The 22,502-nt window shown below is 44.0% G+C and overlaps 1 protein-coding gene across 1 annotated transcript in view; it reads right to left on the bottom strand.

Annotated features, from left to right (window-relative positions):
* sh3glb1a (SH3-domain GRB2-like endophilin B1a) overlaps nucleotides 1-12,245 on the bottom strand; it is a 30,210-nt gene extending 17,965 nt beyond the window's left edge. Inside the window, exons 1-4 of the mRNA XM_061965859.2 lie at nucleotides 12,038-12,245; nucleotides 11,349-11,490; nucleotides 4,460-4,588; nucleotides 4,207-4,340 (exon numbers count right to left, since the gene is read on the bottom strand). Coding sequence (XP_061821843.1) covers nucleotides 4,207-4,340; nucleotides 4,460-4,588; nucleotides 11,349-11,490; nucleotides 12,038-12,100 — 468 coding nt within the window. The 5' untranslated portion in view covers nucleotides 12,101-12,245. The remainder of the gene's footprint in view (nucleotides 1-4,206; nucleotides 4,341-4,459; nucleotides 4,589-11,348; nucleotides 11,491-12,037) is intronic.
* Nucleotides 12,246-22,502: the final 10,257 nt, after the last annotated feature.

The raw sequence follows: 22,502 nt of genomic DNA, 5'->3' as shown, positions 1-22,502 counted from the left end.
CAGAGGCAGCTTGATGTAATGTTGACCTCAGTTTTGCCCACTCACTGTCCATGTCACAGGTGGTGCCGTAGTCCTCCAAGGTGGAAAGCCCCGTAGCCAGCTTGCTGCGGTAGTGAGATGTACACTCTGGAGAATCCAGGGCCCTGCAGTTCAGTCGCTTTCTTGGCTGCTGTTTCTTGTGTGGGCGTCGGATTTTCATCCTCAGCTTGGATCTGATCAGCCGGTGGTCAGTCCAGCATTCAGCCCCACGTAAGGCCCTGGTTATGCAGACGTCTTGTCGATCTTGTTGCCGTGTAATTATATAGTCCAGCAGGTGCCAATGTTTGGACCGTGGGTGCATCCAAGATGTTATGTATTTCTTTTTTAACTGAAAAATTGTGTTAGTGATGAGAAGTTGGTGCTCAGAGCACAGAGAGAGGAGTCGAATGCCGTTGTTGTTTATTTTCCCAGATCCATGAAGCCCGATTATTTTAGTCCAGAGCTGGGCATCTGTGCCAACTCGGGCATTGAAGTCACCCATGAGGACAAGCTTATCGGACTTAGGGACTCTGGATAGGGCAGCCGCAAGAGACTCGTAGAAGGCATCTTTGATGTTACTATCAGCATCCAAGGTAGGGGCATACGCACTGAGTAGCGTAGCAAACCGGCCTTTCACCAGGGGGATACGCCAGGTCATGAGCCGCTCACTGATGCCTTGGGGGGATTCTGGGATGTTATTGAGTAGTTTGCTTTTTACAGCAAAACCAACTCCATGGAGCCTACGTTCGCCTTCCGGGAGACCCTTCCAGAAGAAGGTATAGCCTTCACCGACTTCTGTCAGGGAGTCTTCACCCGACAACCGAGTTTCAATGAGTGCTGCGATGTCGACATTGTATCTCTTGAGCTCATGTGCAATGAGCGCCGTCCGTCTATGAGGTCTCTCCGTCCCATCCTGCGTGTCGAGGAGGGTGCGAACATTCCAGGTAGCCAGGTGTATAGTCATATACTTTCCTTTGTTATGTTTTCGACCGCAGTAGGGGATGCCTTGGTGGCTTCGGTTTGCCACCCAGGTGTGAGGAACAAACAATTTTTGGGTCACCTTTTCTAGACCCTTCCCCAATTTGGGGTGAGCAGTGCGGACCCTAAATAGGGCTGCTCAGTCACATGGGCAGCTGCCGAAGGAAGATCATGTTCCTGATCCCAATCTTCACAACGACCATCACACCCATGCCGCCTCTGTGCAGGATTCAAGCTAGGAGCTTCCAGTCACATCCTTGACCTGCCCCCGTCGCTTTATCCTGTCGCCAGAAGACTTTTCGGAAGAAGCTGAAGCCTGCGCAAAGAGTGTATTTGTGTGAGGGATGGTGCGCGCAGTTCCTTCCCCCACAATCTTGGCCACATCCACCATATTCCAGTGGCACGAGAGAAACTCGAGACGACCTTCAGGTGAGTGCAGTTGCAGGGGACTGCCAGAGATCCAGTCAGCCAGAGATCCGGTCTGCTGGAAACCTGCCCATGTGTGTGTCCCCGGAGCACAGATTTTTCATTTGGGGTTTACTCCCGTAGCCATACTGCCTCCCGGTTTAACCCACATGGTTGTGGGGCGCCTTCTTCCGCCTTTGCAGCCGTTGTGGTGGTTCTCACACCCACCGCCCTCCGCCTGCTCTGCCGTTGAGGTCTTGTGGTTTGGGATCACTCTTAGTCTGGTCTCTACCCTTCGACCTGTTCGGCTTGGGTGACCCTGCCAGGAGTGCGAGACTCCAGCCGACGTAGCTCTAGGGGTCATGGAGACACGCAAAGTGCCTCACCACGATAAGGTGGTGATCCCGTCGAGACACAATGATTGTCACACACACACACTAGGTGTGGCGAAATTATTCTCTGCATTTGACCCATCACCCTTGATCACCCCCTGGGAGGTGAGGGGAGCAGTGGGCAGCAGCAATGGCCACGCCCGGGAATCATTTTTGGTGATTTAACCCCCCATTTCCAACAGTGCCAAACAGGGAGGTAACGGGTCATATTTTTTATAGTCTTTGGTATGACTCGGCCGGGGTTTGAACTCACAACCTACCGATCTCAGGGCGGACACTCTAACCACTATGTGACTCTGTCCGCGGTTACGTAAACGTGGAAATCTTACGGCCTTCGTTTTTTTGTTGAGTTCAGTGATTATTGATAAGGCATACTCGCGCTGTGTCAAATAAAAAGTAGCAACCATGGTGACATTCCAAACTTGAAGTAGATGTGCTCTTTTATCACTCATTCGCTCCCCGTCAGGAAATTGCTTGCCCGTTGCGCGACACATGAATCTTTTTTTTTTACTATTATATTTTCATAATCGTGAGAAGCCATAATCGAAATCGAATCATTGTCCAGCCCTACCCTGTTTGTCATTAGTCTTTATTATGGTTCCTAAACTTCTCTCCTCCCCTGCAGTTAGGTTGCATATTTGTGATGTCATCATGTCATTGTATGTGCATTATAAAGTATCCATCCATCCATCTTCTACCGCTTATTCCGTTCAGGGTACACCCTGTACACCCTGGACAAGTCGCCACCTCATCGCAGGGTCTGATAATTACCGTATTTTCCGGACTATAAGGCGCACTGAAAATTCTTTTTTTTCCCATCAAAACTCGACAGTGCACCTTATAACCCGGTGCGCCTAATGTATGGAATAATTCTGGTTTTGCTTACCGACCTCGAAGCAATTTTATTTGGTCCATGGTATAATGATAAGTGTGACCAGTAGATGGCAGTCAAACATAAGAGATGTGTAGACTGCAATATGACTCAAGTAAACACCAACATATAATATGCTCCATTGAAAATATAGAACATTACACACGGCGCTCAAAAATCCATCAAAATATTTTAGTAGGACTTTGGTAAGCTATGAAGCCGCACCGCTTGATGGATTGTCGGCGCATTAAACATAGGAGTATTATTATGGTGTGTGTATAACATAAGACATTATCTGGCATTTTGTTTCGCAATATTATGCAAAAGCAAACTTTTCTTACCTTCTGGTACCTGCTGATCTGTATTTGGGATCTGCATAAATCCTGAAAAATTGCGCACCTCCGCCTTTGTAGTCCGTGAAACGCCATAGTCGATAAGCTTCTTCTTTTTCTCTATCTTGTTATGGGACATTCATCCTCCGCTGCTGCCATTTCTAATATAAAGTAGTGTAAAATTCTAACTTATATCTGTCAGTAAACTCGCCATGAAGGCGCTAAAACATACCGGTGTAGTGAGTTTACATTATTCACCCAAGGAACTTTAGTTATTAGAGAGTTCCGGTCGGACGGTTTTTCACAGGACACATTTCTGGCCTTCTTGTTGTTTCCGGATGAGGAGATGCTGCTCCGTAATTGATTGAAGGCGGCATGGCGTAGTGGGTAGAGCAACCGTGCCAAGAACCTGAGGGTTGCAGGTTTGCTCCCCGCCTCTTACCATCCAAAAATCACTGCCGTTGTGTCCTTGGGCGGGACACTTCACCCTTTGCCCCCGGTGCCACTCACACCGGTGAACTGAATGATGAATGATAGGTGGTGGTTGGAGGGGCCGTTGGCGCAAATTGCAGCCACGCTTCAGTCAGTCTACCCCAGGGCAGCTGTGGCTATGAAAGTAGCTTACCACCACTAGGGGTGAATGAATGATGGGTTCTACATGTAAAGCGACTTTGGGTACTTAGAAAAGCGCTATATAAATCCCAGTTATTATTATTCTTCTTATTATTAAAGTCTGAATGTCATTAAAACAGTTAGCTCCATCTTTTGACACTTCTTCCACTCCCGTCCTTGCACGCTACACCGCTACAACAAAGATGACGGGGAGAAGACGCTGTCGAAGGTGAGCCACGTAAATAAGACTGCCCACAAAACGGCACATCCTGAAGCGACTGTCAGAAAGCGACTTGAAGATGATCTGTAAAACATCATCTATGCAACATTTTGACCAAAGAACCACGATTACATGTTATGTAGACCACAAGGAAGTCTTTTACATTTAGAAAAAAAATAATAATAATTTGACTCCTTTAATGCGCCCTATAATCCAGTGCGCTTTATATATGAAAAAAGGTCGAAAATAGACCATCGGTAGTGCCCCTTATAATCCGGTGTGCCCTATGGTCCGGAAAATACGGTAATTATATCAAATATTTCGGAGGAAAAGAGAAACAAAATCGGGAGTCAGGGGCGTCGGATAAGACCAACTCACCAGGATCGTTTTGAAGTCCCCCTCCAGAAAGTTCCTGAAAGGGGTCAGGAAATTGATGGCAGAACTTTGAATCAACTCCCGCTCCGCCCCGCCAATCTGCTTCTGAGTCTCGCCGCATTTTATCAAAGCATTTCCTGCAATAGCGAGCAGCACAAACAACACATCAGTCCCATTGTCGCACCGGACAGGTGACGGTACAATCTAGAAAGCTCAAGCCCGACCATAGAAAAATACACGTCAAATAGATACGCACCATAAGCGGTTCCAGGACCAAATTCACTTCCTGAGTCGATCATGGACTCGCCTAGCAGTTCATGGTTGTTCATGCGCGTCGGGGCCTTTTTTTCCAGTTTCTCATACACAAATTCCTCCAGTCGCACATCTGGAAATTACAGAAAACTCAATTACAAAGTCACGAGGGAAGAGTCCGGGAAGTAAATTCAATACAGTGAAGACCAAAAAAAAAAGCGCCAAACCCATGACTTAGACCGTCAATGCAACTTCAGGACAAATAATGTTTGAAGATCAATGCTTCATGGGAACATTGGCAAAAGTAGAGCAAATCAATTTAGGCTATGTCTATACGAAGCCGGATAACCCTTTAAACTGATTGATTGATTGAGACTTTTATTAGTAGGTTGCACAGTGAAGTACATACTCCGTACAATTGACCACTAAATGGTAACACCCGATTAAGTTTTTCAACTTGTTTAAGTCGGGGTCCACTTAAATTGATTCATGATACAGATATATATACTATCATCATAATACAGTCATCACACAAGATCATCACATTGAATTATTTACAATCCGGGTTGGGTTTGGTTGTTATCATCAGTCATCAACAATTGATATTGGAACAGTGTAGGTCTGACTTGGTAGGATATGGACAGCAAGTAGTGGGCACACACACGCCTGGAGGTGAACTTTTATTGCGGTTTTGAAGGAGGATAGAGATGCCCTTTCTTTTATACCTGTTGGGAGCACATTCCACATTGATGTGGCATAAAATGAGAATGAGTTAAGACCTTTGTTAGTTCGGAAACTAATAATTATTTAGCCTAAGCCCCGTTTCAGCCACACTAAACTATCGTTTAAGGTAACCCTCCTCGGACAACTTTTTACACGGGTAAGTGCGCCGTGTATTTCTTGAATCGCCGGCTCTTAGCTTTGTATGGACTCATCGATCGTTTACACACTGAGTTCGGAGAGGAAGTGACGCCAGAAAGACCGCGCCCCACACAAGAAGTGACGTCAGAAAGAATGCGCCACAGCCAGCTTCATAACAAGCGGTTTCGTAACTCGGAGCTAACCACTGGAAATATAGAGGCGAGTCATCCAGACATGCCCGTGTGTCTCCTTTTTCTTGTGGAAATCATACATGAATACCTTAAGAGAAAGTGATTGCAGCTATTTGGGATACAACACTTCTCAGACGGAAACAGAACTTTCGAATGTCCAGGTCAACTGGTATTCTACTAACCGAAAAACGTCATCACTTTGTCGAAGGAGAGTCAACGAGAATGAGGGCTCCAGTGGATGTGATAAAAAAAGGTAGCGTGTGCTTTGTATTACCTGGCCGTCGAGGGAACATTACAGAGAACGGTGAATGCTTTTGGACTGGCAAAGCAGACTGCATCAGTTATTGTACGTCGCGGACTCAACGTCTAGGTCCAGAGTATATAAAGTCACCAAAAAAGAATGGACAATGAAGGGGAAGGCAAAAGAGTGAGGGGGGGTCCTGACCAGAGATCGAGATCCCTCGATTGATTGTTGTAAAATGTTCTTTGCCACTTTGTGTACTTTCACGTGTTTATTAAAGATTTGATTTATGTTGTCTCAGGTGTGATTCACTACAATAGGGCCCCACAGCACACTGGATTCCAGTTCATTGAAATACCACAACACTGGATATTGTTCAGATAAGTTAAAATTAAGAACTTGCACACAAAGCAACACTGGAGGTGACTATGACATGTGCATTTTTCGCGCATGCGTATTAGGTCTCGTTGCGCTGGCGGATGGAGGGGGAGGGGGTCTTAAACGGTTGCATTGTTGTGTGTGGACACGGATAAGGTTAGGTGGGATTTACCCTGGATAACCTTATCCGGCTTAGGCCCCGTTTACACTAAGCCGGATAACACAACCATGCTACCGTTTGAGACCCCCTCCTCCCGCCGGCGCAACGCGCCCTAATAGGCATGCGCGGAAAATGCGCATGGAGAATGCACACGTCATAGTCACCTCCAGTGTTGCTTAGCCTGCAAGTTCTTACATTTAACTTATCTGAACAATATCCAGTGTCGTGTTCCGTCCATACAAAGCTAAGAGCCGGATATTCAAGAAATACACGGCGCACTTACCCCTGTAAAAAATTATCCGAGGAGGGTTACCTTAAACCAGGGGTGCTCATTACGTCGATCGCGAGCTACCGGTCGATCGTGGAGGGTGTGTCAGTCGATCACCAGCCAGGCATTAAAAAAATAGTCCTAAAAATGAGCGATCATAAATCTTCATGATGACGTCAATTTCGTCACTTAATTGACATTCACGGCACCCGAGGGTCTTCTGAGATGACGCTGGCTGCTGCCAGCTCATTAAAATTACCGACAGGAAGGCGAGAAACACTTTATTTCAACAGACTCTGGCGCCGTACCTGTCGTCAAAACTCCAAAGACCGACTGCACAGTTGCACAATAAAAGCGCTTCTTCATCCTGCCTGCGCTACCAAAATAAGAGTCTCAGAAAGCTGGCGTGCACAAGCTAGCAAGCTACGGAGTTTGCCAACAATGTATTTCTTGTTAAGTGTATACAAAGGAGTACGGAAGCTGGACAAATAAGATGCCAAAAACCAACCACTTTCATGTTGTATTGGACAGAAAGGAGGACTTTTTATCTCCTCCATTCGAAAATGCGGACCTTATCAGCACCACTGTCTGATTCCAATCAATGCAAGTCATCAGAATCAGGTAATACCGGTACACCAACTTATATTCTTGTCTTCATGAAAGAAAGGAATCTATATGTGCTAAACATGCTTGTATTATCTTTAAACACTTTTAACTTATTTAACAATATTAACTATATGTGTTAAACATGATTGTATTATCATTAAACACCTTTAACTTAACACTATTAATTATATGTGTTAAACATGCTTGTATTATCTTTAAACACCTTTAACTTATTACCAATATTGACTATAAGTGTTAAACATGCTTGTATTATCTTTAAACACCTTTAACTTGTTAACAATATTAACTATGTGTTAAACATTCTTGTATTATCATTAAACACCTTTAATTTATTAACAATATTAACTATATGTGTTAAACATGCTTGCATTATCATAAAACATCTTTAACTTGTTAACAATATTAACTATATGTGTTAAACATGCTTTTATTATCATTAAACACCTTTAACTTGTTAACAATATTAACTATATGTATTAAACATACTTGTATTTTCATTAAACACCTTTAATGTATTAACAATATTAACTATATGTGTTAAACATACTTGTATTATCATTAAACACCTTTAACTTGTGAACAAAAACATATGTTTCATAAATAAGTAAATATAAATTATATATATGAATGAGGTAGATCCCCACGACTTGATCAAATGAAAAGTAGCTCGCCTGCAGAAAAAGGGTGAGCACCCCTGCCTTAAACGATGGGTTAGTGTGGCTGAAATGGGGCTTAGGCTAAATAATTATTTGTTTAAAGGTGTTATCCGGCTTAGTGTAGACCAGTGGTTCTTAACCTTGTTGGAGGTACCGAACCCCACCAGTTTCATATGAGCATTCCGCAACCCTTCTTTAGTGAAAAATAAAATGTTTTTTTTTCAAATTCAAGACAAAGTTATGTTTTTTTTTTACTGGTGCACAAAATGAACCGTGCATGAACATCACCCTGTTCAAAGAACAAAACCAAGACAGTGCATGGACTCACAACAAATGACACACCTGCTAATCAGTGTGACTTCTGCTGTTGCCTTCGAGAGACCAGTTCAGATATGCGTGGCTTCACCTTGGCAAGTGCCACTCATGTCATTTTCACAGCAAAATCTATTCCTTTTCCTTTTTTTTATGTCCAGCATCCTCGAAAAGGATTGCTCGCCAAGATATGTTGTAACGAATGGTATAAAAAATTCCAGGGATTTCTTAGCAATAACCGGATACTTTTCCATTTGTCGACACCAAAACGTTGAGAGCATTGTTGTTCTGAAGAGTTGCTGTTGAACCTCAGTGCATGTGCACGTCTGACGTCGCTCACATGTGCTCCACTTAGGGCTGGGCGATATGGCCTTTTATTAATATCTCGATATTTTTAGGCCATGTCACGATACACCATATATATCTCCATATTTTGCCTTAGCCTTGAATGAACACTTGATGCATATAATCACAGCAGTATGATGATTCTATGTGTCTACATTAAAACATTCTTCTTCATACTGCATTAATATATGCTACTTTTAAACTTTTATGCAGAGAGGGAAATCACAACTAAGTCAATTTAGCAAAAGTGTATTTATTAAACAGTTATCAAGCAGTGGCACAAACATTCATGTCATTTCCAAACAGAAAGTGCAAGATTGTCAGAGACATTTTAAAACAAGCTATTAGTGCACTTTTGTGCATGATGTCACTAAGATGACATATCAAAACAACACTAAATTAAAGTGCACTTTTTGTACAGAACGCCACTACAATAGTTTAAAACAAATAAAGTGCACTTTTGTGCATGATGTCACACAAGATATTTCAATAACTGTCAAATAAAAATGAGCTGCATAATAGGAAATCAAATAGTGTATGTCCTTCGCTATGTGGTAGGTTCTTGCGGACGTTATCTCCTTCTATTGTTGACTATTTCTTTTTCATACGGTGTTGATGTGGAAATGGTTGCTTGGCAATTTTGTGGGTGTGGCACCGAACGCAGATGTTGACATGCGGAGTTTCAAGCACTCTTCATTCTCTAGCGGGTGACTTTTCAAATGATGCTACACATTAGCAGTGCTGCTACTATTTGTAGCAACGCTTTTGCTGCATACTTGACATATTACGATTGTCTGTTCAACATCTTTCCGCTTGAAGCCAAACCACCGCCAAACGATGGATCCCCTGCTGTTTTTTTTGGAATGAATTATTCCTTCATTTGTTACTAGATTGGCACCTTCTTTCTCTCGTATTATCACTCGCACCACTCCGCTAGCACCACAGCTAACGTACCCATGCCGCTCCCTCTCTGCTCCGCGAGGGCGTATGACGTTGCACGCGCGACAGTATGTAAGGTGCGCTTGTTTTATGTCTCTGTGAGAAGGAGAGACAAGAAAGAATGAGAAACGCCTGTAGTGTAATGCCCGCAGCTAAAAGCAACTGCGTGAGAACGTATACTCGAATGTCACGATATAGTCATTTTCTATATCGCACAGAGACAAACCCGCGATATATTGAGTATATTCGATATATCGCCCAGCCCTAAGTACAAGTAAAAGCATATAATTAGAACTACACAATACAGAAACAAATAGAAATCATCAACCAACAAACTAATTTACAGACTCAGAATATTAATTACCTTATCAATTAGCGATGTCCGATAATGGCTTTTTTACAGATATCCGATATTGTCCAACTCTTAATTACCGATACCAATATCAAGCGATACCGATATCAACCGATACCGATAAATACAGTCGTGGAATTAACAATGCCCCGCTGGATACATTAAACAATGTAACAAGGTTTTCCAAAATAAATCAACTCAAGTTATGGAAAAAAATGCCAACATGGCACTGCCATATTTATTATTGAAGTCACAAAGTGCTTTTTTTTTTTTAACATGCCTAAAAACAATAACAGTGCAATACTTTTTCATAACATGGTCACTACCGCCTAGTTTCTCTTGTTATATTCTTATTTTACTGTTATATTTTTATTGTCATTGTTGCTTTTTATTTTTCTATTCTGTTTCCATTTATAACCCCATTATTTAATTTGTACTTTTTAAATTAGATCTCATTTCTGTACACTGCTGCTGGAATTTAAATTTTCCTGAGGGAACTCTCCTGAAGGAATCAATAAAGTACTATCTATCTATCTATCTATCCAAACAGCAGCTTGGAATTTGGGACATGTTCTCCCTGAGAGAGACTAGAGGTTGAGGTGGGCGGGGTAGGGGTGGGTGGGGTTTATATTGTAGCGTCCCGGAAGAGTTAGTACTGCAAGGGATTTTGGGTATTTGTTCTGTTGTGTTTATGTTGCGTTACGGTGCGGATGTTCTCCCGAAATGTGTTTGTCATTCCTGTTTGGTGTGGGTTCACAGTGTGGCGCATAATTGTAACAGTGTTAAAGTTGTTTATACGGCCACCCTCAGTGTGACCTGTATGGCTGTTGACCAAGTATGCATTCCATTAATTCGTGATGAGAACAGCCGGTAGATATTATGTGACTCGGATGGCACGCACGCAAAGGAAATGCCTTTAAGGTTTATTGGCACTCTGTATCTCTCCCTGCGTCCGTGTACACAGCGGCGTTTTAAAACGTCATACATTTTACTTTTAGAAACCGATACCGATAATTATGAAACTGATACCGATAATTTCCAACATTACATTTTAAAGCATTTATCGGCCGATAATATAGGCAGCCCAATATTATCGGACATCCCTAATATCAATATAACTCCACAATACAAAACCAAACAACAAAAATCATCAACAAGCAAACTAATTTACAGACTCAGATAAAATATTAGTTTCCTTTTAAAAACCGGTTTACTTTCAATGCCAGTGAGAATTCGAGGCAGGTTATTCCGCCGAACCACCGAACCCCTAGGGTTCGATCGAACCCAGGTTAAGAACCACTGGTGTAGACATAGCCTAAGACAGTCAATGCAACTTCAGGACAAATAATGTTTGAAGATCAATGCTTCATGGGAACTTTGGCAAGAGTAGAGCAAATCAATTTGATTTGGTGTTTTCGACAAGACCGGTCAGCGTCCAGATGTCACACACCAATCCTGCATATGGAAGTTTATGACACCGACTTGGAGGTGTCCTTTCTGCATACAAACTCTACATGCGTTTCTAAGGATTTCATACGCCCTTTGACTTGAAGACGGTCTTACTTGGGTTGGGCTGTAGAAGGACTTCCGTCTGCTTCATGATCTTCTCGGTCCATTGCTTGGTGTTCTCGGCTCTGATCAACAGATTCTCCAAGTGGGCATCCAACTCGGTCTTCTCCGCCTGGCCAAGCTTCTCCTCTGTGAACTTTAACCCACACGAAATGGTAAATGGGTTATACTTGTATAGCGCTTTTCTACCTTCAAAGTACTTTGACACTATTTCCACATTCACACATTGATGGCGGGAGCCTAACCACGACCCATCAGGAGCAAGGGTGAAGTGTCTTGCTCAAGGACACAACGGACGTGACTAGGTTGGTAGATTGGGGATCGAACCAGGAACCCTCAGGTTGCTGGCACGGCCACTCTTCCAACCGCGCCAAACCGAAGAAGTTATTATCCATCCATCCATTTCCTACCGCTTGTCCCTTTGGGGTGGCTGGTATTATGACACGCATATTAGCAAGAAAGTATAGCAAATGACAATGTCGGCCTGCATTGATGCTTACAGTAGCCAACTACTGACTAATGGACGTCCTCTGACTTTTTGACACACACAGCCGTGATACACATTAATTAATATTAATACATTATTGTTCGAAGTAAGAAAATAAATAAAAACCTGTTTCGCTATGAGGGTTAAGCTAGCGGCTAATTAGCACGCTAAACTAGTAAGACAGTTGAGAACTTACTTGCACGGCACGACTCAGGAAGGTGCCGGCGTCTGCGGCAAAGCGCTTGACATTAAAATCCATGACACGACGCGGGGTGATAAACTTTCTAAATACGACGACGGGGCTTATTTCACAACCCGACTTCCATGCCTTTGGAAAACGTCACACAAGCAAGTTATTGAGTCCCAGTTCCACCCAGCTGTTGGACGTCACGAAGATGACACGGTGACAAGATGGTACACCGCCGCCTAGGTGGCTTTTGCGCATGCGTTCATCCGGGGACTCGGACTATTGAGTACGTTACGGATTACTCTCTTGACTCACTTGTTCTGCTTTGCGAAGCATTGGGGGTGGGCGATACCGCACGTTACATAGCCATGTAACGATACCAGGTATTGATTATGTCATTAAAAAAAAAAGTCTTCCTATAATTACTTTTTTGTGACTATAATCAGAATAAAACAAACAAAACAAACAAACATAGAAAATAAAATATATACACATACATACTCATACACACACATATATACATACATATAACACCCTACCCGGATTGTTAATAATCAAACGTAAATAATCAAATATTTTCTCTCTCTCTCTCTCTCTCTCTCGCTCTCTATTATATAATATATACTCATATAAATACATATACACATATACATATACATATATACACATACATACACATATATATATATGTGTATGTATGTATATATATACATATACACATACATACTGTATACATACATACATATATACACATAAATACATATACACATACATACATACATACATATATACACATACATACATATACACATAAACATATACATATATATTTACATATACATATTTACACATATACATATATACACATATACATATGTACAGATACATACATTTATATATTCATATTGTGTGTTATAATTATAACTATAGCCCCCTTTGTCCAAGTTTGTAAACAGTGTAGCATTATATAAATATAAAAACAAAAAAACCAACCAAATCCACAAATACTTGTAAAATAAATTGGGAAAAATGTCCTCACCATGTTTATTTTATTAATTGAGTTTATTTGATAGTGACAAGTATGTTTTATGAGCACATACAACAACACAGTATTGTAGATTTTACACGGATACTAACTTTGGTATCGGCACAATGGATTTTTATCATTGTATTATTTAGCCATTTAAAAAAATATATTTTTCCTACATTTATTCATTGTTTTATTATTATAATTATTTATTTTTGGCATAGGCAGCACAGTAGAACATTTATTTTTGGCACAATTGATATTTGGATAGACCTGAGCACCCCTACTAACCATGTCACATGAAGAGGAAGCCTTTGAAGATTGAAACAAAATCTAATTATTCATAATGTTTTATGTACTGTAGTGGACATTTAGAAGAAGAACTGATTGGCACATCAACACATTATATAAGATATTGGGCCTCCCTCTGTTTCTTAGAAAATCCTCCCCGTGGAAGCTTGGACTTTGGTAGGAAAAAAGCAGACCTTTGAGGTCTGGATGTAATTATGCCAGACATGCACGGCTACCTGCTGTGGGAGAGGAAGTAAGACAGAGGGAGAAATCAAATGACTTCCCTTCTATTTTAGTTACCTCTGCACTCTTGCCATTTACACAGCTAAACAATGGCTTGGACGTTGTTCTGTGGCCAGGCAGTTGTGACTATTTGCCCATATATATATATATATATATATATAAATATATTATATATATAAATATATTATATATATATATATATATATATATATATACATATATATATATATATATATATATACATATATATATATACATATATATATATATACATATATATATATACATATATTTATACATATATATATATATATATATATACATATATATATACATACATATATATATTTATATATATGTATGTATATATATATATGTGTGTGTGTGTGTATGTATACATATATGTATCTGCATATATGTATCTGTATATATATATATATATATATATATATATATATATATATATATATACACACATATACATATATATATACACATATACATATATTATATACATACATATATGTATATACATACATATATACATACATCCATACATATATATGTGTGTGTATATACATATACACACACACACACACATATATATATACACATACATATATATCCATCCATCCATCCATCTTCTTCCGCTTATCCGAGGTCGGGTCGCGGGGGCAGCAGCCTAAGCAGGGAAGCCCAGACTTCCCTCTCCCCAGCCACTTCGTCCAGCTCCTCCCGGGGGATCCCGAGGCGTTCCCAGGCCAGCCGGGAGACATAGTCTTCCCAACGTGTCCTGGGTCTTCCCCGTGGCCTCCTACCGGTCGGACATGCCCTAAACACCTCCTTAGGGAGGCGCTCAGGTGGCATCCTGACCAGATGACCGAACCACCTCATCTGGCTCCTCTCGATGCGGAGGAGCAGCGGCTTTACTTTGAGCTCCCCCCGGATGACAGAGCTTCTCACCCTATCTCTAAGGGAGAGCCCCGCCACCCGGCGGAGGAAACTCATTTCGGCCGCTTGTACCCGTGATCTTGTCCTTTCGGTCATGAAGCTCATGACCATAGGTGAGGATGGGAACGTAGATCGACCGGTAAATTGAGAGCTTTGCCTTCCGGCTCAGCTCCTTCTTCACCACAACGGATCGATACAGCGTCCGCATTACTGAAGACGCCACACCGATCCGCCTGTCGATCTCACGATCCACTCTTCCCTCACTCGTGAACAAGACTCCGAGGTACTTGAACTCCTCCACTTGGGGCAAGATCTCCTCCCCAACCCGGAGATGGCACTCCACCCTTTTCCGGGCGAGAACCATGGACTCGGACTTGGAGGTGCTGATTCTCATCCCAGTCGCTTCACACTCAGCTGCGAACCGATCCAGTGAGAGCTGAAGATCCTGGCCAGATGAAGCCATCAGGACCAAATCATCTGCAAAAAGCAGAGACCTAATCCTGCAGCCACCAAACCGGATCCCCTCAACGCCTTGACTGCGCCTATAAATTCTGTCCATAAAAGTTATGAACAGAATCGGTGACAAAGGGCAGCCTTGGCGGAGTCCAACCCTCACCGGAAACATGTCCGACTTACTGCCGGCAATGCGAACCAAGCTCTGACACTGATCATACAGGGAGCGGACCGCCACAATCAGACAGTCCGAAACCCCATACTCTCTGAGCACTCCCCACAGGACTTCCCGAGGGACACGGTCGAATGCCTTCTCCAAGTCCACAAAGCACATGTAGACTGGTTGGGCAAACTCCCATGCACCCTCAAGGACCCTGCCGAGAGTATAGAGCTGGTCCACAATTCCACGACCAGGACGAAAACCACACTGTTCCTCCTGAATCCGAGGTTCGACTATCCGGCGTAGCCTCCTCTCCAGTACACCTGAATAGACCTTACCGGGAAGGCTGAGGAGTGTGATCCCACGATAGTTAGAACACACCCTCCGGTTCCCCTTTTTAAAGAGAGGAACCACCACCCCGGTCTGCCAATCCAGAGGTACTGCCCCCGATGTCCACGCGATGCTGCAGAGTCTTGTCAACCAAGACAGCCCTACAGCATCCAGAGCCTTAAGGAACTCCGGGCGGATCTCATCCACCCCCGGGGCCTTGCCACCGAGGAGCTTTTTAACTACCTCAGCAACCTCAGCCCCAGAAATAGGAGAGCCCACCACAGATTCCTCAGGCACTGCTTCCTCATAGGAAGACGTGTTGGTGGGATTGAGGAGGTCTTCGAAGTATTCCCTCCACCGATCCACAACTTCCGCAGTCGAGGTCAGCAGAACACCATCCGCACCATACACGCTGTTGGTAGTGCACTGCTTCCCCTTCCTGAGGCGGTGGATGGTGGTCCAGAATCGCTTCGAAGCCGTCCGGAAGTCGTTTTCCATGGCTTCCCCGAACTCCTCCCATGTCCGAGTTTTTGCCTCCGCGACCGCTGAAGCCGCACACCGCTTGGCCTGTCGGTACCTGTCCGCTGCCTCAGGAGTCCCATGAGCCAAAAGAACCCGATAGGACTCCTTCTTCAGCTTGACGGCATCCCTCACCGCCGGTGTCCACCAACGGGTTCTAGGATTACCGCCACGACAGGCACCAACTACCTTGCGGCCACAGCTCCAATCAGCCGCCTCGACAATAGAGGTGCGGAACATGGTCCACTCGGACTCAATGTCCAGCACCTCCCTCGTGACATGTTCAAAGTTCTTCCGGAGGTGGGAATTGAAACTCTCTCTGACAGGAGACTCTGCCAGACGTTCCCAGCAAACCCTCACAATGCGTTTGGGCCTGCCAGGTCTGTCCGGCATCCTCCCCCACCATCGCAGCCAACTCACCACCAGGTGGTGATCGGTAGAAAGCTCCGCCCCTCTCTTCACCCGAGTGTCCAAAACATGAGGCCGCAAATCCGATGACACAACTACAAAGTCGATCATAGAACTGCGGCCTAGGGTGTCCTGGTGCCAAGTGCACATATGGACACCCTTATGCTTGAACATGGTGTTCGTTATGGACAATCCGTGACGGGCACAAAAGTCCAATAACAAAACACCACTTGGGTTCAGATCCGGGCGGCCATTCTTCCCAATCACGCCTCTCCAGGTTTCACTGTCGTTGCCAATATGAGCGTTGAAGTCCCCCAGTAGAACGAGGGAATCACCCGGGGGAGCACTCTCAAGTACTCCCTCGAGTGAATCCAAAAAGGGTGGGTACTCTGAGCTGCTGTTTGGCGCGTAAGCGCAAACAACAGTCAGGACCCGTCCCCCCACCCGAAGGCGGAGGGAAGCTACCCTCTCGTCCACCGGGTTGAACTCCAACATGCAGGCTCTGAGCCGGGGGGCAACAAGAATTGCCACCCCAGCCCGTCGCCTCTCACTGCTGGCAACGCCAGAGTGGAAGAGAGTCCAGCCCCTCTCGAGAGAACTGGTTCCAGAGCCCTTGCTGTGCGTCGAGGTGAGTCCGACTATATCCAACCGGAACTTCTCTACCTCGCGCACTAGCTCAGGCTCCTTCCCCCCCAGCGAGGTGACGTTCCACGTCCCAAGAGCTAGCTTCTGTAGCCGAGGATCGGACCGCCAAGTGCCCTGCCTTCGGCTACCGCCCAGCTCACATTGCACCCGACCTCTATGGCCCCTGCTATGGGTGGTGAGCCCATTGGAGGGGGGACCCACGTTGCCTCTTCGGGCTGTGCCCGGCCGGGCCCCATGGGGACAGGCCCGGCCACCAGGCGCTCGCCATCGTGCCCCAACTCCGGGCCTGGCTCCGGAGGGGGGCCCCGGTGACCCGCATCCGGGCGAGGGAAATCTGAGTCTCGGTTCTTGCATTTCCATAGAAGTCTTCGAGCTGCTCTTTGTCTGATCCCTCACCTAGGACCTGTTTGTCTTGGGAGACCCTACCAGGGGGCATGGAAGCCCCCGGACAACATAGCTCCTAGGATCATTGGGACACGCAAACTCCTCTACCACGTTAAGGTGGCAGCTCAGAGAGGAGCCACCTTACATACATATATATATATATATATATATATATATAAGGAGCCACCTTACATACATACATATATATATATATATATATATATATATATATATATATATATATATATATGTGTAAGGAGCCACCTTACATACATACATATATATATATATATATATATATATATATATATATATATATATATATATATGTAAGGAGCCACCTTACATACATACATATATATATATATATATATATATATATATATATACATCCATCCATCCATACATACATGCACATATACATACACCCATACATACATACATACACATATAGATATATATATGTGTGTGTATATACATATACACGTATACTGTATATGTGAGTGTATATACATATATCATTGGCGATCACTCGACGCGAGTATGATAGTCCTCCTGTTGGTGAGTCTAGTCATCTGTGGGTCCTCAGGTGGCTGTGGAGGCCAATCCGTGATCAACAGACTCTATTGCAGTGGGGGCATATGTGCGTGATTGTCGTGGTAGTAGTGGTGGTTGTGGTGGTGGTCTGAGGAGCTGTTTTGGTAGTGGATCTCTCCTTTCTTTGTTGCCTCTTGGTTTCCGCGGCACGGTGGAGGTCCTTTTCTAACCGTGCTGTGCCTTCATGGACCATCCTTCTCCACAAAACCCTCTGGTGGGCAGTCTCCTCCCAGGTGTTGAGGTTGAAGCAGCATTTCCTCAGATGGATTTTGAGGTTATCTTTATACCGCTTCTTCTGCCCCCCTTGGGTGCGTTGTCCTTCCGTCAGTTGTCCGTACAACATCTGTTTTGGAAGGCGACTGTCTGGCATGCGAATTACATGGCCTGTCCATCGCAGCTGGTGCCGACTGACAGTTGTAGTGATACTGGGCATGTTAGCTTCCTTCAGAACACTAATGTTGGTACGCCTATCTTCCCAGCTGATCCTGAGGATCTTGCGGAGACATCGCTGGTGGTACTGCTCCAGAGCCTTCAGGTGTCTGCTGTAGGTGGTCCAACTATCAGCCCCATAGAGCAGAGTGGGCAGAACTACAGCTTGATATACAAGAAGCTTGATGTTGGTCTGGATGACCCGATTCTCAAAAACTATTTTCTTGAGCTTAGCAAAAGCTGCGCTGGCACAACCAATGCGGTGGTGGATCTCGGCATCGATGACAGCTCTCTTTGAAAGAAGACTGCCAAGATAAGCGAAATACTCCACGTTTTCCAAGATGTTGTTGTCCACATAAATTGTGGGGGGTTGGGAGGGTGTGTCAGGGGCCGGTTGGTACAGGATCTGAGTCTTCTTTATGTTGATGTCAAGTCCCAGGAGTCGGTACGCTCTGGCAAAAGCATCCATGATGTTCTGGAGGTCCAACTCAGAATGAGCAACTAGAGCATTGTCATCTGCGTACTGAAGCTCTGTAATGGAGGATATAAGCACCTTGCTTTTTGACCTTAACCTCCTCAGGTTGAAGAGCCCGCCGTCTGTCCGGTATATGAACTCAGGCAGGTTTTGACTGGTGAGGTGAAGTATGGCTGAGATGTAGATAGCAAACAGGGTTGGTGCGATGATGCAGCCCTGCTTGACACCAGTGTCAACTTTGAAGGGAGCCGTTTCAGAGCCGCCATTTCCAACTACCACTGCGGTCATGTCGTCATGCAACAGACGCAAGACCTTCAAATACTTGTCTGGGCATCCGATCTTGGAGAGGGCACCCCAGAGGGCAGTTCTGTTCACAGAATCAAAGGCCTTTGTAAGGTCAATGAAAGCCATGTATAGTGGCAGGTGTTGTTCCCGACATTTCTCTTGCAGTTGACGAACTGCAAAAATCATGTCCGATGTTCCCCTAGCTGGACGAAAGCCACACTGGGACTCTGGGAGGATCTCTTCTGACAGCGGCAATAACCGGTTTGCCAAAATACGGGCCAGTATTTTTCCTGTTGTGGACAGGAGAGAGATGCCTCTGTAGTTGCCACAGTCCGCCTTATCTCCCTTCTTGAAGATGGTGACAATCAGGGCGTCCCTGAGTTCGGCTGGGATTTCCTCCTTATCCCAGATTTTACCAATGAGGCTATGGATGTGGCAAAGGAGTTTTGGTCCGCCTTGCTTTAATATTTCTGCTGGTATCCCATCTGGTCCGGAAGCCTTGTTATTACCCAGTTTTCTGATGGCATCCTGGACCTCATTTTCGGTGGGAGGATCACCCAAATGCTCCATTATGGGTCGCTGAGGAATCTGGTTGATGGTTTCCATCTCCACTGTGGAGTTCCGATTCAGGAGCTCTTGAAAGTGTTCACGCCATACATATAGATATATATATGTGTGTGTATATACATATACACGTATACTGTATATGTGAGTGTATATACATATATATACACACACACACACACACACACACACACACACACACACACACACACACACACACACACACACACACACACACACACACACACACACACACACACACACACACACACACACACACACACACACACATATATATATATATTGCTTATATGTAAGCAAACAAAGGCTCCTAATTTAGTCTGCTGACATATGCAGTAAAGTATTGTGTCATTTATACACCTATTATTTTGTCTACATTATTAAGGACAAGTGGTAGAAAAATTATTAATCTACTTGTTCATTTACTGTTAATATCTGCTTACTTTCTCTTTTAACATGTTCTACCTACACTTCTGTTAAAATGTAATAATCACTTATTCTTCTCTTGTTTGATACTTTACATTTGTTTTGAATGATACTACACATTTGGGTATCGATCCGATACCAAGTAGTTACAGGATCATACAATCGTCATAATGTAAGTCCTCATGTGTCCAGGGACGTATTTCCCGAGTTTGTAAAAACGGAAAAAGATTGGTGATGCTAAAAAATATCGATGTAATCAAAGTAGTATCGACTAGATACGCTCCTGTACTTGGTATCATTACAGTGGATGTCAGGTGTAGATCCACCCAAGGCATTTGTTTACATTGAGAAGCGCTAGCCTGTTAACAGTGAGCTATTGTATCCTCCTACGGTGTGTAGTGAAGCATGTTTATCTATTCCTCGTCCTCCAGTGATAATGGTATGTGTAAGAAACTTACTTTATTTGTCGCCATGGAGGCAAGGATTAGTGATTTAGAAGTAGCTAAAACACTGCAGAAGTTAGTCGCTAGCTAGCTAGCCATATCTTAAAGCTCCTCTTCCTGAAGGCGTTTCAGTGTTATAACTTCACCTTTATCGTTACTTTTTAAGCCAAAATGTGTCCATGGAGGGGGGTGTGGTTCGTCCAATTTCTTGCCACTTTCGCATCTTTGGGCCACTGGTGCAACTTGAATCCGTCCCTGTTCGTGTTGTTACACCCTCCGACAACACACCGACGAAAGTGAGAAAATGGCGGATTGCTTCCCGATGTGACGTCACACTGTGACGTCATCGCTCCGAGAACGAATAATAGAAAGGCGTTTAATTCGCCAAAATTCACCCATTTAGAGTTCGGAAATCGGTTAAAAAAATATATGGTCTTTTTTCTGCAACATCAAGGTATATATTGACGCTTACATAGGTCTGGTGATAATGTTCCCCTTTAATACACGCAACCATAACTCAAAATGCCGGACATTTGAGGCATTTAAGAAACTCCGCCCATACGTCCTCTTTTCACCGGACATGTCCTCTTTTGCGGGGCTGTCAGGGCGGAGTTTCTTAAATGCCTCAAATGTCCGGCATTTTGAGTATTGTTTACACCAGTGTTTGTCAACCTTTTTTCAACCAAGGCACATTTTTGGCGTTGAAAAAAATGCAGAGACACACCACCAGCACAAATCATTAAAAAACAAAACTCAGTTGATAGTAAAAAGTTGTTGTCGCAATTGTGGGATGTGACCATCCAACAATTAATAATCATCACCAAGCATGCATGACTATAGCTTTTGTCTCAAAGTAGGTTTACTGTCACCACCTGTCACATCACACCCTGACTTATGTGTAGTGTTTTACTTCTTGTCTTGCGCTCTTATTTTGGTGGCTTTTTCTCTTTTTTTGGTATTTTCCTGGAGCAGTTTCATGTCTTCCTTTGAGTGACATTTCCCGCATCTACTTTGTTTTAGCAATCAAGAATATTTCAGTTGTTTTCATCCTTCTTTGTGGGGACATTGTTGATTGTCATGTCATGTTCGGATGTACATTGTGGACGCCGTCTTTGCTCCACAGTAAGTCTTTGCTGTCGTCCAGCATTCTGTTTTTGTTTACTTTGTAGCCAGTTCAGTTTTATTTTTGTTCTGCATAGCCTTCACTAAGCTTCAATGCCTTTTCTTAGGGGCACTCACCTTTTGTTTATTTTTGGTTCAAGTATTAGACACCTTTTTACCTGCACCCTGCCTCCCGCTGTTTCCAACATCTATAAAGCAATTAGCTACTGGCTGCCACCTACTGATATGGAAGAGTATTACACGGTTACTCTGCCGAGCTCTAGACAGCACCGACACTCAACAACAACACATCATTTGCAGACTATAATTACTGGTTTGCAAAAAATATTTTTAACCCAAATAGGTGAAATTGGATCATCTTCCACGGCACACCAGACTGTATCTCACGGCACACTAGTGTGCCCCGGCACAGTGGTTGAAAAACACTGGTTTACACAACGTGCAGTACGCTACTTAATATGTCCGTGTGGAAACTCGTTCGGTACACCTATGCACCGAACCGACACCCCCGTACCGCATACTTGCCAACCCTCCCGAATTTTCCGGGAGACTCCCGAAATTCAGCGCCTCTCCCGAAAACCTCCCGGGACAAATATTCTCCCGAAAATCTCCCGATTTTCAGCCGGAGCTGGAGGCCACGCCCCCTCCAGCTCCATGCGACCTGAGTGAGGACAGCCTTTTTTTATGACGGGAGGACAACA

The sequence above is a fragment of the Nerophis lumbriciformis genome, linkage group LG07 (genome assembly GCF_033978685.3).
Source record: "Nerophis lumbriciformis linkage group LG07, RoL_Nlum_v2.1, whole genome shotgun sequence".
Lineage (NCBI taxonomy): Eukaryota > Metazoa > Chordata > Actinopteri > Syngnathiformes > Syngnathidae > Nerophis > Nerophis lumbriciformis.
Note: the sequence above shows the minus strand (reverse complement) of the source record. Positions and strands in the feature narration are given on the sequence as shown.